Source organism: Leptomonas pyrrhocoris (genome assembly GCF_001293395.1).
Source record: "Leptomonas pyrrhocoris isolate H10 chromosome Unknown, whole genome shotgun sequence".
Lineage (NCBI taxonomy): Eukaryota > Euglenozoa > Kinetoplastea > Trypanosomatida > Trypanosomatidae > Leptomonas > Leptomonas pyrrhocoris.
Window position 1 is genome coordinate 1060591 of NW_015438359.1, and position 17307 is coordinate 1077897.

General features: G+C 54.9%; 4 protein-coding genes across 7 annotated transcripts; all 4 read left to right on the forward strand.

Annotated features, from left to right (window-relative positions):
- Positions 1-688: 688 nt before the first annotated feature.
- Positions 689-4228, forward strand: ABB37_02156 (putative ubiquitin-activating enzyme e1; the record flags this gene model as incomplete). Of its 2 annotated transcripts, none has more annotated exons than XM_015798982.1 (1): positions 689-4228. In XM_015798982.1, exon 1 carries the CDS (start codon positions 1073-1075, stop codon positions 4226-4228), a length of 3156 nt encoding a protein of 1051 aa, XP_015662460.1. In that variant the 5' UTR covers positions 689-1072. The 2 variants fall into 2 exon arrangements, with proteins under 2 accessions (XP_015662460.1, XP_015662461.1); XM_015798983.1 differs by having other exon boundaries at positions 830-4228.
- Positions 4229-4926: 698 nt separating this feature from the next.
- ABB37_02157 (hypothetical protein) lies at positions 4927-5952 on the forward strand (the record flags this gene model as incomplete). Of its 3 annotated transcripts, none has more annotated exons than XM_015798984.1 (1): positions 4927-5952. In XM_015798984.1, exon 1 carries the CDS (start codon positions 5218-5220, stop codon positions 5950-5952), a length of 735 nt encoding a protein of 244 aa, XP_015662462.1. In that variant the 5' UTR covers positions 4927-5217. The 3 variants fall into 3 exon arrangements, with proteins under 3 accessions (XP_015662462.1, XP_015662463.1, XP_015662464.1); XM_015798985.1 differs by having other exon boundaries at positions 4930-5952; XM_015798986.1 differs by having other exon boundaries at positions 5190-5952.
- A 1336-nt stretch (positions 5953-7288) lies between these two features.
- Positions 7289-14906, forward strand: ABB37_02158 (hypothetical protein; the record flags this gene model as incomplete). Its single annotated transcript, XM_015798987.1, has 1 exon — positions 7289-14906. Exon 1 carries the CDS (start codon positions 9264-9266, stop codon positions 14904-14906), a length of 5643 nt encoding a protein of 1880 aa, XP_015662465.1. The 5' UTR covers positions 7289-9263.
- A 1099-nt stretch (positions 14907-16005) lies between these two features.
- Positions 16006-17225, forward strand: ABB37_02159 (putative mitochondrial metallo-beta-lactamase family protein-like protein; the record flags this gene model as incomplete). The annotated part of the gene is made up of 1 exon (XM_015798988.1): positions 16006-17225. The coding sequence occupies exon 1, from the start codon at positions 16062-16064 to the stop codon at positions 17223-17225; it is 1164 nt and encodes a 387-aa protein (XP_015662466.1). The 5' UTR covers positions 16006-16061.
- Between the last annotated feature and the right edge of the window lie 82 nt (positions 17226-17307).

The following is a 17307-nucleotide window of genomic DNA, read 5'->3' on the forward strand; positions in this document are numbered from 1 at the left end:
GTTTATCATTTTAATGAACAAACACCGCCAAAAGAAGAAAAGAAAATGGACTCAGCTAGAGAATGATCTGTGTCTTTCTGAGTGTTTTGTTTGTTGCTTTTCCTTCTTGATTCCCCTCCCTCCCTTTTTCCTTTGAAGAATGTCACGATGTCGCGCTTTTTTCGAGCTGTGCGTGTTTGAGCAGCGGCAAGCGCCATGCGTTGTACGCATTGTTTCTCTGCACTTCTTTTACTCTTTTGGACTTTCTGGAGCGTATTAGATTTCTCTTTCATCTGTTTTTCTCTTCTCTTTTTTTTTGTTTCTGTTTTCTCTGTTCGATCACTTTCATTGTTAGAGTAGTTTCTTCCTACAAGGGAAAAGGAAAACACTTAGAAAAAAGGAAGGTGCTTGCGCCTCGCGGATCGAGTGTGGTTTCACCACGCTTCCTCAGCGTTGCGGTTTGGGACACACGGCTCTTTCTTTTTTTTTCTCCCAATTAAAAGATGAAGAAAAGCGCAAACGTCTGCTTCTGCTTTGCAACTTTGCAAAATGAGGAGCGGTGACTCACAGACCGTTCTTTTCTTTTCTTCCTTCGTCTTGTGCTACTCTTGTACTATTTTCGGTTCCTGCGTCATCACGGTATCACACTCTCCTTCGCCACCTCCTCCTCTCTCCTCACCGCGCTTGTTCGTGTCGGCTGTTGAATTGAAGCTCGCATCGCGATCCTCCAGCGCAACTGGTGTGCGTATTCCCCCTACTATTATTACTGTCTGTTCATTTTCTTTGTGCGTTCTCTTCTTTCACGTCTTGCCGTCTCCTCCGACTCGCTGTTTTTTCCTTTCCCGTTTCCAGGAAAAAAGAAACTGCAAAGATCGAAGCAGAGGATTCCATTCTATACACACATACACACAGACACACACGTCGGCACACGGCGAGGAACGGTATCTACCTGTCAAACAGCAGCAGCGGAGTTTTAGTTGGCTTCCCCTCTTCCTTAGAAATACGCGCACAGCACACAGTTGTTATTCGTAGGGTTTTCTTCCCCTTCATCACCGGTGAGCCGTAAAGAACTGGAAAAGGCTAGAAAAGAAAAATGCTTTCCGAGGACGAGCAGAAACGGCAGCTGTACAACCGCCAGGAGTATGTCGTGGGCGCGGAGACGCAGGCGAAGTACGGCTCTACGACTGTCCTCGTCGTCGGGGCCACGGGTCTCGCTGCGGAGATCATCAAAAACATCGTCCTGACCGGCGTGAAGAGCGTGAAGGTGCTGGACGACGCACTGATTAGCATCGAAGACCTCGGCACCAACTTCTTCCTCCACCCCGGTGATGTCGGCAAGCCGCGCGGGGCGACGGTGGCGAGCGCGGCGAAGGAGCTGAACCGTTTCGTGGACGTCTCGGCCGTCACGGGCGACGCCCTCGCGCACATCCCCACCGTGCACGTCGTCATTTACGCGAACGACTTCACCGCCCGGCTTGGCGAGGCGAACCGCGTCGCGCGGACGCACCACGTGAAGTTTCTCAGCTGCGAGAGCCGCGGCGTCTGCGGGTGCGTTTTTGTCGACGGCGGCGCAGCGCTCGACATCGTCGACACCGACGGCGAGGACACCGTCACGTGCGTGGTGACCGCCCTCTCGCCGGAGGGCCTCGTCACGCTGCAGGAGGACAAGAACCACGAGTGCGAGGTGGGCAGCAAGGTGTACTTCACCGGGCTCAGTGCGGTGCCGGGGGCGAATACGGCGGACCCATCCGCGCCCGCCGCGTGGAGGCTGTTCGAGGTGGCGGAGGTCATCTCGCCGCACATTATGCGGCTCGCTGGCATAAAGGAGTTAATGGGCAGTGGCGAGGGGGGCGGCGCCGCCGCGATCGACGTGGGCACCAGCGCCTACTTACACACCACCAAGAAGGGCCGGCGCGAGCACTACAAGACGGTGGAGGAGAGTCTGGCCAACCCGGAGTGTCTCATGATATTCGACAAGGAGGAAAAGCACGCGGCGGCGGCAACGCTGCATGCGATGTTCACCGCCGTGGCGAAGCGCGGGCACGCGCCGACGTCGGCGGCAGACGTCGAGGAGGTCATCCGTGACGCCTGTGCCGCCAACGCGGAGGCGGAAGCGGACGTGATGCGTCTGCTGCTGCCGGTCTTCGCGGGCGACCTGAACCCGATGGCGTGCTTTATTGGTGGCATGGCGGCGCAGGAGGCGTTGAAGGTGTGCAGTGGTAAGTTTACCCCCCTGCACCAGTGGTTGTACTACGACGCACGGGAGGTCCTGCAGGCCCGCCTCTGCGGCGCCAAGAGCGTCTCGGCCGGAGCCACAGCAGCAGCAGCAGCAGCCGGCACGTCCGTCTTTCCTGACCGCACGGCGACACCTTCGCGGTACTCCAGTCAGGAGGCGGTGCTGGGCCACGCCTTCCAGTCTTACCTGCACGGGCGCAAGGCATTTATTGTTGGGGCCGGCGCCCTCGGCTGCGAGCTGATCAAGAACGTTGCGTTGATGGGCATCGGTGAGGCCTCCATCACCGATATGGACACGATCGAGATGAGCAACCTGTCCCGGCAGTTTCTCTTCCGCCACCACCACATCGGCCGCGCCAAGTCGGTCGTCGCGGCAGAGGCGGCGCGGAAGATCAACGAGGAGGTGAAGATGACGTCCTACGAGTCGAAGATGGCCCCCGAGACGGAGGTGATCTTCAACGAGGACTTCTGGGCTCGCCAGTCCGTTGTCCTGAACGCGCTGGACAACGTCATGAGTCGCAAGTACGTGGACGAGCGCTGCCTGTTTTACCAGAAGCCGCTCTTTGAGAGCGGTACGCTGGGCACCAAGTGCAACATGCAGCCCGTCATCCCCTTCGTGACGGAGAGCTACAGCAGCAGCTACGACCCGCCGGAGAGGGGGATCCCGCTCTGCACCCTCAAGAACTTCCCCAACGCGATCGAGCACACCATTCAGTGGGCACGGGATTTGTTTCACCTGCTCTTCGCCAGCGTGCCGGCGGACGTGAACCAGTACTTGAACGACCCTGCCGGGTTCGCGCACAACCTCAAGAACGACCCGGCCGCCGCGGATACGGTGTTGAAGAACGTGAACGACGCCCTCGTGCGCTGGCCAACAAGCGCCGCGGACTGCGTGCGCCTCGCCCGGCTGCTCTACCAGGAGCACTTCAACGACGGCTTCCGCCAGCTGCTGCACAACATCCCGCTCGACAAGCGCAACGAGGACGGCCAGTTATTCTGGAGCGGTGCGAAGAAGCCGCCCACGCCGCAGGAGTTCGACCCGAGCTGCGAGGACGACATCGAATTTGTGTACCACTGCACCTGCCTTTTTGCGGAGATCTACCAACTCTCGCCCTTCGCCCTGTCGAAGGAGGAGACGGCGCAGATGGCGGCCGCGGTGCAGGTGCCCGAGTTCGTGCCACGCCACGCTGTGTTTGCCACCTCGGAGAAGCAGACCTCGCAGCAGACCTCGTCGCCCAGCGGCATCTCCTTCGCTGACCTGCCGCCCGCGTCGCACTTCGGCGCGCGTCGCATGAAAGCAGAGGAGTTCGACAAGGACGACAGCACAAATCACCACATGCAGTTCATCACGTACTGCTCCAACATGCGCGCTCGTGCCTATCACATTCCCGCCGCAGACCTGAACCAAACGAAGCGCATCGCCGGCAACATCATCCCCGCCATGGTGACCACGACGTCCCTCGTCACTGGGCTGGTTGGCTTCGAGGTGCTGAAGTACCTTCTCATTCAGTTTCATCACCACCAACAACACTCACCCGCGTCCTCCACGGCGAGTCTCGTCTACCTCGACGCGGACGAGGAGCCGGAGCAGCTCGTCACGCTCTTTCGCAGTGCGTTTGTGAACATTGCGCTGCCTTTTATCGCCTTCTCCGATCCGATCGTGGCGCAGCAACGCTGCTACGTCCTGCCCAGCGGCAAGAAGCTGCGCTGGGGTATCTGGGACCGTCTGGAGGTGGCGGAGGGGCGGGACCTGCCGGTGAAGGAGTTGGTGCAGCTGCTGCACGACCGCTACGAGTTGGAGGTGTTCATGATCGCCCTCACGAACGGCAAGATGATCTACACCGAGTTTGGGGGCAAAGCGAAGGACAAGGAGAAGCGTGTGTCGGTGGTGGCGCAAGAGAAGGGCGAGATCCTGCAGGAGGAAGTAGCCTACTTTGATCTCGTGGTGACGGGCATGATCGGCAACGACGACGACGTTGATGTGCCGATCATCCGCTATCGCTACCGGTTCTAATGGAGAGTTAATTTTGTTTTGTTTTTTCTTCTTTCTTTCTGACTGTTTGACGCTGCTCCCAAGATGAGTGTTTTTTACCAAGTATACGTGCAATTACTATTATTATTATTTCGCTTTGGTGGGTGTGTTTAGCGTGGTGATGGCGTTACGTATCGCGCTCGTTGATGGGCTTTGCGCCGACTCGTTTGTTTCCGATGTTGGCGTGGTTTACTATTATTAATAATAGCGTCGTCACTTTTATGGCTACTATTAACTTTATTTGCTGTCCGACTGCGCTGATGCAAGATGTTGGGATTTTTAGTTAATCCATTCGCTTTGGTGGCGGTGGTGGTGGTTTGTCTTTATCATTGAGTTAGTGTGATCAGTGACTGTTTCTCAAGCACGACAATGAAGCCAATGGCTGAGGCGCCCCCCCCCACCCTCTTCTTTGCTGTTACGAGATAAGCCATGAACAGACTCGCTCTCATCTTTCATGTTGACAGTTCATACTCAACAGCTTGACAAAAGAGGGTGGTGGTGCGGCAGCGGTGGCCGCGTAAAGTGAGCGACAACGACGTGCGTTTGTTTTCTTTTCTCTTTGGAGAATCAAAAGAGTTCCTCCTCCTCTTTCTATTAACTGCCCTTCGTTGCCTTTCATTTTTTCTCTCTTTCTCTGATCGTCTTTCTTCCTCTCTGTGTGCTTTTTTTTTGACTATACCAGAAGCCACCTCTCCCACGTGTATGTGTGCTTCTGTCTTTTTCTTCTTTCTTCTTCCCATCCGCCTCTCCTGCCTTTCCTCGCTCACTCACGTACACCACGAGCGCGATAACTCACGGTGATCGTGACGCCTAGCTCATGCTTCTGCAACCCCTTCTCTTCTTTCTCAGAGTTTTGCACCGCTGAATCCAGCGTTATTATTGCTATTACTATTCTAGTACTGTAACGCTCGTCTCCTCTTCTCCTTTATTTTTGCTTTATATAAGTTTTCATTTTTCCTCTACGCTTCTCCATGTCGCTGCTGTCGCGCGTGAACTACATCCTGGATGAAAGCTGTGCGTTTTCCATATGCCTCATCGTGCTGGCCGTCGACGCCTACCGCATGTTATGCTATGACTCCCACTTCTACGTCCCCATATTCATCACCAGCGGCTGTCTCACTGCTGGTCTCAGCAAGGGGCTAAAGCGCGTGATCAACCAGAGTCGCCCGCCCGGGGCGCCGAAGCTCAGTCCGGGGATGCCGAGCAACCATGCCACGGCCCTCTCCTTCCTGTGCGTCTCCACCGTCTTTGAGCTGCAGAAGTTCTCCGAGCACACGGTGGTGCATGGGCTGGTGCCGACAAATAGGTGGAAGCTTTCCCCGATCCACATGGCGCCGGACATCCCAGTGAATTGGGTTAAGCCGCTTCAGGCCTTTGTGATTCTGTACAGTGTGTACCTCACTCGCCTGCGGGTCGTCCACGGCCATCACACGATGGCGCAGGTCGTAGTGGGCTACATCTTCGGCGCGAGCTGCGCTGCGTTGTGCCTCATCGCAAACTACGCCGGGTTCGCTGGTGGGCCGCCCGGCGGCCGCGTCGATGCGCTGTCGTTTCCGATGAAGACGATGGCCGCCGCCATTTCCACGTTCATCCTGCTGGTCGCAATACACGCTGCTTGCCGCAGCTTGATTCGCGGGCATGCCCTTCTGTCTCCTACAATGCACTTCGTTGTCGCGAAGGGATCGAGCGAGATGAACGCCGAATGAAACGCCGAAGACGAGAAGCATTGAGGGAGGGGGGGAGGGGAAATCACAAAAGAAGTTCACCAAAGCAAATGCGTTTTTCCCTCGAGAATGCGGTGACACTGCGGCAAGAAGTGCTCAACCGTTCTCGCCCTTTTTTCCTTTCTTTCTTTTCTTTCCTCCCTCTCTTCTCTGAGGTCTTTTAGTATTATCATTTGCTTTGTTTTGTTTGTTTGTTATTTGTTTTTCACTGTTCCCTCTCTCCCTTTTCTTTCTTTTTATTATTATTAATAACACGTCCAATTGTCTGCATGACGGCAAGTTTCAGGGTTGCCGCACAACAGGAATGTAGAGCGTGTTTGGAATAGCGTTGCTTTCGCAACAGTGCTTTAAAAAAAAATCCAGCAAATAAAAATGGATAAACTATTCGATTGTTTCTCTTCTTTATTTACCTTTTTCGTTTACCGTTTCTTTTTCTTTTTGTTTTTTTTTTCGTTTTTTTGAGCACGTGGAATTTGATGTGTGCTTACTGAGTTCGTAGTAGAGAGCGTTGACCTCTTCTTCTTCTTTTTCTTCTAGTGATTATTTCGTCCCGAGCTATGTGTTTTCCGAAAAGCTCTCCAATCGAGCGCGTACGCCAGAGAAAGCACACGAGGCACAGAACAGCTGTTTCTTCTTCATCATCTCTTTTAAGTTTTACCCACTTCAAAAGAACTACACCGATATTTTACTTCTTCGAAAAAAGGGATAAACATGTCGGATATCGTACAGGAATAAACGCACTCCTTTTCCCCATTTTGCCCGTCTGCGGAACTCGTTGTACACGCCTTCACGGCTTATTCCTGTCACCCTTACTGTATACGATCTCTTTTCTTCCTCTGTTTAAGATATATTGACCCTTATTTTTGTTTTCATATTTTTCCCCATCAGTGTTTCTTGAGAACATATATCTGTTTATATACAATTGATCAGAAAAAAAAAAACAATTGAATGACAATTCACCCCTTCCTCTCCCCTCCCCTCTCTACTCAGCTTCACCCTTCTGAATACAGGGGTAAAAGAAGGACCTGCTCTCTCTCTTCCTTTTCCGGCAACTTCTTTCTGTTTGTGTGTTTGCTTCACGGTCGAGCTCTCACGAACGCCTTCGCTGACTTCCACACTACTGCGCCTCTGCAGATCTCACCACCGTCCACGACGAATAAGCTCTCCACCTCTCCTTTGGTCTTTATTCCCTTCCTTCCGTTTTCTCCTTCTCTTTCTTTTGCCACGCTGACTTGCCTGGCGCATTTCCCACCTGTACTACCACAACAACAACAACAACCTGCTTGTTTTGTTTTTGCGATCTCTACCTCATTGCTGTAGAAGATCGATCGGTTAGCATCTGTTTATCAGGAACAGAAACCGTCAGCAACTTATTGATACATCAAATTGTTTTCTTTTTCTCTCTCTGTCCGTTTGGGCGGTATTTCACTGAGAGTGGACACGTCCGCGACGGTGTTGATCTATTTCCGCCACGGGACTCTTCACGTGACGCTTCGTAGATTTTACCTGCCGTCGTATTTTCCGTCTCTTGGTTTTTCTTTTTTTTTGTATTGTAGGCCCCGACCTCCGCGTGTTTTCGCCATCTCTCACATTTCTCGTACCTATTTCAAGAAGAGGGGCAATTGATATACTAGACTGCGAGTGCCACGAATACAGGGAAGGAACCTACGCCCTTGGCAAGGTGTACGCGATTCAACCTTGTCTGCACACTCCCATTTCATTGTTCTTCTTGTGCTCCTTCGTGCATGCTGAACACACAACAATAGCTTTTTTCTTTTGAAATTCGCTACGATCGAAACACTGCGGCTGCAAACCATTCAAATCTAGCACTTCAATATATATGTACGTGAGAGGAAAAGGAACCTGCTCTACCGCTGGCCCTTGCAAAAGTACCTCTGTTGCTCTCTTTCTCTATTTCTGCCGTCTGCAGAGTAAAGAGTACTTGTGCACAACTCCCTGCTCTTGATATAATAGTTAATTGTCCGTGAAACCAAGGAACGTTTTCCAGGGAGCCCGGCTTCGCTCTTGCGTTCTAGATCGCACTCGAAGCCATCTGGGGAGCAAGCGATACATTGTTTTTGCATTTTTTGTCTCATTTTTTTCTGAGGGGTTTTCGCACGTAGACGTTCTACTTTATACCTCTATTGTTTTTCTTTTCTTTTATTATTGTTATTATTATTGGCTTTCTCATTTGGAGGTCTTTGGCCACTTGTAATAACTGTGATTTATTTCTTCCTGCTCTTCTCTTTAAGCATCACTTGGCTCCATTTTTTTTTTCTCTCCCTTTGTCCTCCTCTTTACTGCGTCAACGGAATTTCTTCTACAACTGCTGCTGTCGTTTTTGTCGTTGTTGTTCCCACCCCCACCCCTGTTTTAGGCGGCAGAAAGGAGTTGCTGAGCAGCTGAGGTGAATTTGAACTCAAATCTCAAAACTCGACACACTGCGGAGCGCCGAAACGTTTACCCCTAATTTTATCTTTCTCTTTGTGTGAGTGTCTTTTTTTTTATCCCTCCCCCCTTATTTTCCCATCTCTTTCTGTCTGTGTGTGTTGCCAGTGAATCCTTTCGTGAGCGTGTTATACAAGTATAGTTTCCAGCAACATTCACCCCCGTGTTTGCTTCTTGTGTGTGTATTCTCTTTCCTCATCTTTCACTGTCACTTCCACTTCACATCAATCCTTTTGCTGTTGTTGGTCGTTTTTACTGCTTCTCATCGACGCCTTTTATTTACTGGCTCTTCTCGTCATCAACTTGCTCCTTTCCATTCCTTTTTCTTTTCTTTTCTGGCTCGTTTTTGCGATTTGCGTGACGACGCAGAGGATCGTTCTTCGCTCTTGTCTTGTCTTTTCCTACGTGGTGTTTTGTTCGCCGCGTTGCGTCCGCTTTGTATCACGGTAGATAGCCGTTACCCGCTGCTATTCCTCTCTCTATTTCTTGTACTTCACCCGGCGCGTTTTATCTCTGTCTCGGGCAGTGCTGCGACGTCTATTTGTTGTTTGTTTGTTTGTTCTCGCTTCTTTTCCTCTTTCTTTCTTTTTCCTTGCCGTCATCGCCCGCGAGTCCGCTCAGCTCCTCCTTCCCCTACCCCCCCCCCCCCCTCTGTGACGGTGCTCCACGTTTTATGTGCTCGCCTGCCCGAAGTCGTTGGCGCAGTTCTACATCGATCCGGCTTCGGCGGTTTTATTGTTGTTGTCCAGCGCCTTTGCCAAAGGGCTCTTTTCCCGCTCCCCCTCTATTTTCTAAAACAAACATAAACGCACTACGTGTGTTGTTTAACGTTCTCCTTCGCTCACATGTCATCGCCTTCTCACTCACCCTACCGCATGCAACATCAAACATCTCCGTATGGGGATGTCGATGACGAGGCGTCGGATCTGCCACCCTCACTGACGGCTGCGGCAGCTCTCACCGCCCAGAGGAGTAGCAGCGCAAACGGCAAGAACACGACCACGAACGCCAGCACTAATGATTGCGGCGGCGACACCGCGGGTCAAGCCGCGCCGTCCGCGATGCAAGGGCAGGTGCAGCGACGCCTGTCGGACGCCAACGCGAGTCACACCACGTCTATGGGCTCCTCCCTCACGCGCCCCCTCTCATCGCCGTCTCGCAAAGCACCGCCGTCGTCAAGCAAAGCGGAGACAGGTGCAATGAATCTGACAAGCCAGCAGCAGCAGCAGCAGCAGAAAGAAGACGAGCCGCAAAAGCCACCGCCGCCACCGTCTTCGTCCACGGCGCTGTCACCTGCAGAGGTACAGATGCCGACGATTGCACCGTCCACCGCTGTTCCGCGTTCTAGGGCGCCGCACCGCACCGTCGGCTTTGTCGACACGCCGGCTGCTGCTACGGTGGTCACGCCGCGACAGCCCTCGACCGACCCCACCGACCTGCACGTGTCTGTCCTGACGGTATCAGGCAACCAATGGACGTCCGGCTCTAGCGATGTAGAGACCCAGCGCCCGAGCGAGGCGTCGACGGAGCCGGCACGCAACTCAGCTCGCACGGCGGACACCACCTCAAAAGAAGCGGACAAAGAAACGGCCGTGCCTGCGGGGGCAGAGGCACCGTCGGCGACGAGATCGCAGACGAACGAACCGACACAGCTGAACAGCAGCACGGACGAGGGTGCGGGAGACCGTAATGGCGACACGAGAGAGGAAGGCGCAGGCGACAACCGCCCCTCCACACACTCGCGGTACAAGACGGCCTACGCGAACCTGGTCATCAAGAAGCCCAGCCAAAGCAACACCCCTGACACCTGTGCGATCGCCACCGACGGGACCACGATGCTGCCCGGGATGGATCCACGCGACGAGGCCCAGATTCGTGCGGCGGGCACGCTGAACTCCGCACGCCTGCCAGTGTTCGATCGTGCCAAGCAAGTTCTGCTCACACCGGGTCTCAATAACCTACTATCGCCTCGAGGACGGCACAGCCGCACGGCGAGTAATCAAGCAGACGGGGCCTTTGCCCACACTCGCTCGAACAGCAACAGCACCACGCCGCTGTCAGCGGTAGGGCAGCGCTTCACCACCCTCATCACGCCCCTCCTACGCACTCCCGTGCACCGTCAGCAGAGCAGCGGCATCAGCTCCCCTCTCATTGTCGACTACTCGCTGCTGGAGGTACCGGCGCAGTCGCCCGCCACCTTCGGCGCGCAATTAACAGTGGAGGACGACACGAAAGACGACGAGAGCGTGAAGACGCACATGGTGTGGCAGATACGCACGGGTCGGACGCACTTCGCGCTCTCGCCCGATTTTCTTCTCATCCCCGTTAACGACCGCGTGTGCATTCACTGGTACGACGACTCCGAGGAGGTGTTCGAGACGGACAACACCTACCTCAACGTCGTCCCTGGCGGACGCCACAGCTGCTACAACGTCGCTGCGACCCCGCTCGAGGCGAACGAGATGCAAGATGTGTCCGGCGCTCCCGGGGAGGACAACCGCAACGAGGCGTCGAGTCACGCACTGGGCAGGACGCGGGACAGTCCTCCCGGCGCCGCCGCGCTGTGTCCGCCGACGGAGGTGACGGGTGCTGGCAGGAAAGGCGGCATCAGTTCGCCGGTGTGGATTCGCGTGCGCACCCCACGCACGGGGCGGACGGACTCCTTCGGGGAGTCGTTTAATCAGATGGATCCCGGTGCGCGCGGCCCGCCGACGCTCCGCCAAGGCCTACGCGCGCGTCGCTTTGCCTCGGAGGTTTTTATGACGCGTGAGGAAGACGACGGCGGCAGTGGCGTTGACGCAGCGCATCACCCGCGATCGCGCAGTGACACCAGCTGGCGTGATGCCAACGTTGCCGTTAGCAGCGCGACCCCTCTCATCACGAACCACTCGCGTCAGCCGAGCGCTAACTGGATGGTGCAGCGCTCCGTCACGCGGCAGTCCTTTGGCGAGAACTACCAATCGTTTACCATTTTCTTCCGTAAACCGGGTGAATACTACTTTGTCTGCTCGAAGCACAAGCGGACCATGCGGCTGCACGTGCAGGTGCAGTCCAAGAAGTCCCTCATTCGCTGGCGCTACGTCTTCGTCGTCGCCGCGGCACTCCTAGTGGTCGCGTTGATTGTGATTGTGGTGGTGGTGCTGGCGTACTGGATGCACCACAGCACGTACCTCTACGGTAGCGGGGGCGCCGCCACGGACGAGCAGTATATAGCCTTTCTCCACATTCACGACTTGATCACGATGAAGCTGTTCCCTTTTTTGGCGGTGGGCGTGCTTGTTATACTCCTCGTCATTCTCGCCGCGATTGGATGGGCGGTATACCGGTGCTTCCATCCAGCCCGACAGGGCGCCTACACACGTGGCGTGCGCACGAACACCCGCCGTGTCTTCGTCTGCGGCACCGTTCTCCTCACCTCCGCGCTCATCGTTCTCCTCTTCGTCGCTTTTGGGTTGGAGATGAATGTGATGAACGGCGTGAATCAGCTGGCGCTCTCCCTCGGCTCCGGTGTCACCAACACCCTCAACCTCTACTCAACCGCCGTTTTGCAGGTGAACTACGCGGTGAATGAGACCAAAGCTCTGTTTCCTGACATCGACCTGCCTGTCGACAAAATCTACAACATCACCGATGAGGTGAGCAGCCTCATGAGCCAAGTCATCAAGTGGACGTCCTTCGTGGAGGACATCGCCCAGGTCGCCTTCCGTGCCATTCCCATTGTGATTTACCTCGCCATGCAGCTCGGCCTCTTCGCGGCGTGTCTTACCATCGGTGCCCTCATATTGGACTTCCGCAATGCAGCGGTGGCGACGACGTGGATGTTGGCGGCCAGTCTCGGTGTGATTTCCATCGTGTGTGGGATTGAATTCGCCATCACGATTCTCTTCCGCAACGTCTACAGCAGCGTGGTGGTGCTGCGTGATGACCCGGCGGACTTCGGCGCCACCCTCGGCCTCGCCAACGACAGCTTTGTCGCGGAGCTGCTCTCCTACTGCACCATCACTGTCGCCGACGTGAGTGTGATTTCGAACTACGTGAACAGCATCTTGTCCAGCATCAACTCCACCTTGGACGCGAAAGGGCAACAGGAGTTTTCAACAGCCTTTCAGTTTTTTCAAGATATGGTCCCGACTACCTTGGAGGCGCTGGTGAACGACACCGATTACGCCTTAGCGAACCTCGACACGCTGCAGCGAATTCTGGACGAGAACGGTGATCAGGTGAACGCGCTGATTCATGACAACGTGGTGTCGCTGCTGCGGACCGTCTTGACAGTCGTTCAAACCCTCGAGGGTCTCCTAAACTGTCAGGTCATTCGCGACATCGTCTCTGCTGCCATTCCCATCCTGGAAAACGAGGTAAAGAGCTACAACACCGCCGTCTTTGCGTTTCTGATCATCGTCTTCGCTGTCAACTTCGTACTGCTGTTTTTTTCGGCCGGTGCCGCATACGCGCTTCGCCACCCGCGGCGGACGTGGTGCAACATGCGAACCGGCCGCTGGTTCCGCTTCCGCTACTCCTTCAAAACGCACCTCCACACCCTCATGCAAGGCACCAAGGCGAAGGCGCGTGACAAGACGGTGCTGCACTGGATGGTGCATCACACGCAGCCCATCATGTATCAGCTGCAGAGCGTGAGACTGATCTGTTACTCCGCGTGTGCGCTCATGTTCTTTGACTGCATTCTCATTGTCCTCTTCGACGAAGTCTCGCGCGGCACGCGCACGTCCAAGATGTTGCAGGCGCTTACGTATTTGGGTTGCGCGGTGCTTCTATTTCTGCTGCTGGCAGCGCTGTTTCGCCGCGCCTTTATTCGCCGGATCTTCCGCTCCTGCTCGCTGCTGTGCGCCGCGGCCTGCCTCGGCCTGTCGCTGTCGCAGACGATCGTTGGCTTTGTGTACTTTTTCCAGTGCCTGAACCACACCCGCTACGAGACGAGCTCGCTGACCTACGGCAGTCCCGTGTACATGACCTGTTCCGCCACGTACATGGGGTACAACCTGGAAGTCGCCATTTACGCCGTTATCATCTTTCTCAACAGCATCACCGTCGTTGTTACTCTGGTCATTTACCTCCGATATGAGCGCAACTTGCAGGCCATCTTCCAGCGCCGCCATTACGTCGGCTTCCTCTCCCCACTGGAGGGGTTCTTCCCATGTCTCCGGTGCATCTTTGTGGATTACCTGTTCGTGAAGCGCATCTGCCACGGTCTGCTGATCTTCGTGACGATTCTCTTTCTCGTGCTGTTTGCGGTGCTCGATGTCGGGCAGTGGTCCGTCATCCGCGGTGTGACGAAGAAGACGTTGAAGGACTCGGACATGATCCAGGTCATAGACCCGGAGATCGGCTGCAACGGCGACGCGAAATACTGCGACCTGCGCGCGAACGAAATCATTTGGGCCTGCGCGCACAACGCCCACAGCAGCCTGGAGGACGGCTTTGTGTTGCCGAACCACTATTACAACATCACGCACCAGCTGACGGCCGGCGTACGCAGCTTCATGGTGGATGTGTGGTACGACAAGGTCAACTCGTCGATCAGCGACGAGGAGGACGTGTACGTGTGCCACATGGTGTGTCTGATGGGTCGTCGACGATGGCGCGACATCGCGAGGGAGTTCAAAGAGTTCCTCGACCAGTACCCCGAGCAGGTGATCATGATCATCTTTGAGCAGTACGTCAACAGCAGCTCGCTGGGCGAAATATCAGATGACGTGGGCCTGACGCAGTATGTGTGGCGCAGCGAGCAGGTCGCCCCGAACTTCAACCCGGACTACAAGTGGCCGACGCTGCGGCAGCTGATCGCCTCGAAGCAGCGCGCGATGGTGTTCAACGACGAGCCGGCCATCTCCAACCTGAGCCTCAACTGTCCCGACTGGCTCTACTACTCCTTTGACTACCAGTACGAAAACTACTACGAAACACCGAATGTTTCGTCCTGGGTGTGTGACATCCACCGTGGATGGTGCACGGACGACCCGAAACCGAAGAATTGCACTAACAGCAGCGGCAGCAGCGACAGCAGCGACAGCACAAGCAACAGCGGGTGCGGCGCCGACTCGTCTCTTTCCGCCGCCTCGGACTCGCACTCTGCATATCTTATCTCGCTCGACATCACTAACTGCACGGTGTACGGCGCCGACCCGCTCTGGAGGAACGGCAGTGCGGTGTACAACGCGGTGTTCCACACGAACCCGCCCAACATCCGCAGCAAGATGAGCACGATGAACCACTTTATCACGAGAGGCGGCGGGTCGCCGGTGCACGCGACTGAGGCGAACCAGCCGCAGCAAATTCAGTCCACCACCTTCATGTGCTCCTCGACGTGGAACACGGTGGTGAACATCCTCGCATTTGACTTTTGGAACATCGCCAACCCCCTTGGCACCATTGAAAGCATGAATCAGAACATCGCGAAGCACGGCAAGGAGAGCAACTTTCGTGATCAGTGGAGTAAGATGCTCTTCGGCACCGACACCGGTGCGTAAACGAAGGATCAACGATGCGAGAGCAGTAATAACAGGAATAATAATAGAGCCGCAGTACGAAACAAACGACCGGCAAGCAACGACGCTGATGACTTGATGTGCTCCCCTCCTGTCGTATTATGCGGAGGAGTTGCATATATACACACACACACACAAACCAACACTCGCGTAACTTTTTTTTCCTGTTTTTGTTTTCTCTTTTTGGCGGTGAACTACTACGGAGCGCGTTTCCTTCCTTCCTTCTCATTTTCCTTTTTCGTTTCCGTGGGGTGTTTTTCTCTACTACTATTATTATTATTATTGTTCCTATCACTATCATTAGTAGTAGTAGTGCGTCTCGCTCGTAAAGCTTTTGATTCCACGGCAGGCGGGGCAGCGGGGTAATTGGTGTTCTTATTCTTCACCATCGACTTTTTTTTTCTAATGCGTGATGACCTGCTCGCGGTTTTTTTTTCTCTTCTTTTTCTCCTCCTGCGGCTCTTACAGTAGTTAAAAAAAAAAAGACCATTATCGCTGTTCTCCGCATGTAGACGATATGTCTGGCCAGATGTAAAGTGTTTCCTTTTTAACCGCGAAACACGCACCGTTCTCTGACTTACAAAATAAAAAGAAAAGATGGACGGCCTCAACTCCCTCTTCCTGCGTGTGTTTTGGTAAACCGCGGACTTCAAAGATGCTTTGCGCATTTTGTTTGGATAATGCCTTTTTTTTGTATTTCGGTGTATTGATACACTCTGCACACGCGCACACACACGCATTCTCAGCTGTGTATTGTCAACAAAAAAAAACACAAAGGTACTATGCGAATCAGGTTTTTTTTTCCTTTACCGCGTCAGCGAGTAGCTGTGTTGGTGGGGGTCTTGAGGGCTTTGAGGCGATACTTCTACCAAGGGACGTTTTCCATAGCATGAACGCTCGAGCGCTTCTCTCGTGTCGTACGCCGAATCACGGAAAGCCCACGTGCGCATTCCGTGCTGTCGCTTTTGTTGTTAATGTTGACGGTGACCGCAGTAGTGCCAGTTTCCTCTTTCGATCTTACTTTACAGCCCTCTCCTCTTTTCGACTTTATTATCTGCCCTTTCCTTCCTTGTGGGTCTTCAGCCGCAGAAAGCAAACAAGCAACAGGAGAAGCAGCTCTTTACGCCAGAACGGGAGATGCATGCGTTGCGGTGTCTTACCCGCGGTGGCGTTACCGGGCGCGGGGTGGGATGTCCTACCCTGCTCCTACGCAGCAGCTTCCAGCCAAATCTTACCTCGCTGACGAATCAGGTGAACCGCAACGACGACTTCGTCAAGTTCGGCCACAAAAACGTCCCCGTCGGCGTCCCCCGCCTCGATCGCCGCGACGTTCGTGCGATCTCGGTGCTGCACGAGACGCCCCACCTCCTCGTCGCGGGCCGCAACTTCGCCAACGGCTTCTCCGGCAATCAATTCCTGCTTATTCAGAAGGAGCGAAAGGAGTGCATTTTTGTCGACGCGGCAGATGACTGGCCCGATGACTGGGTGTCGTTCATCGCCTCCTCCGGCCTGCGGCCCACGCACTTTTTCCTTACCCACTGCCACGTCGACAGCATCGTGAATCTGAACGCCTTCTTAGCGGTCATGGAGCAGCATTTCCAGGTGCGACTGGGTATCATGTGGTGCCCGGGGGAGCAGCCGTGGGTGGACGCCTTCCCGCGGTCGTGCGAACGCTACGGTCGTGTAGAGGAGATGCGCCAGCCACTGCCGTTGCTGAAGAACAGTCTGTACAGCCACTACACCTACGCCCACCAGCTGCGGCAACGACAACGCACGCTGGACGACGCCGCCGCGTCGCATCTCGACGGGGAGGAGGGAGATGAAGCGGGCAGCGGAAAAGGAGAGGGTGGTGCGACACGCAACACGCAGCGCCGATCTTCAGAGCTGCCTCGCCAGCTTGTCCGGACCCACGACATTCTGCTGTCCAGCGCCACGAATCGATCCACTTCCTTCTACGAGTTTGGCCCTCACTCCGTGCTGCATTACATCTTCACACCGGGGCACTCGCCCGGGCATATGATGCTGAGCCTGCCGCGCGAACGGCTTCTCTTTACGGGGGATGCGCTGTACTACGGTGGTGTGGGGCGTGTAGACCTGCCGTGGGGCTGTGGCGGACGGCTTGCGGAGAGTCTGCTGACCTTGGAGGATTTCCCGGACAGCACGGTGCTGTTGCCGGGGCACGGCCGCCTTACCACGCTGGGCCGCGAGCGTCGCGAGAATCCCGCGCTGCGTGCGCTGTACGAGCGTCGCGCCGCCGGGGACCAGCAGGTCTCGGTGGGCTTTAATACAGGGTATCTGTAACCGCCTGTTCTGTGGAGAAGAGTCTGGTGTTTGACGCGAGTTATCCCTCCTCTCTCTCTCTCTCTCTCTATCTACATCTATA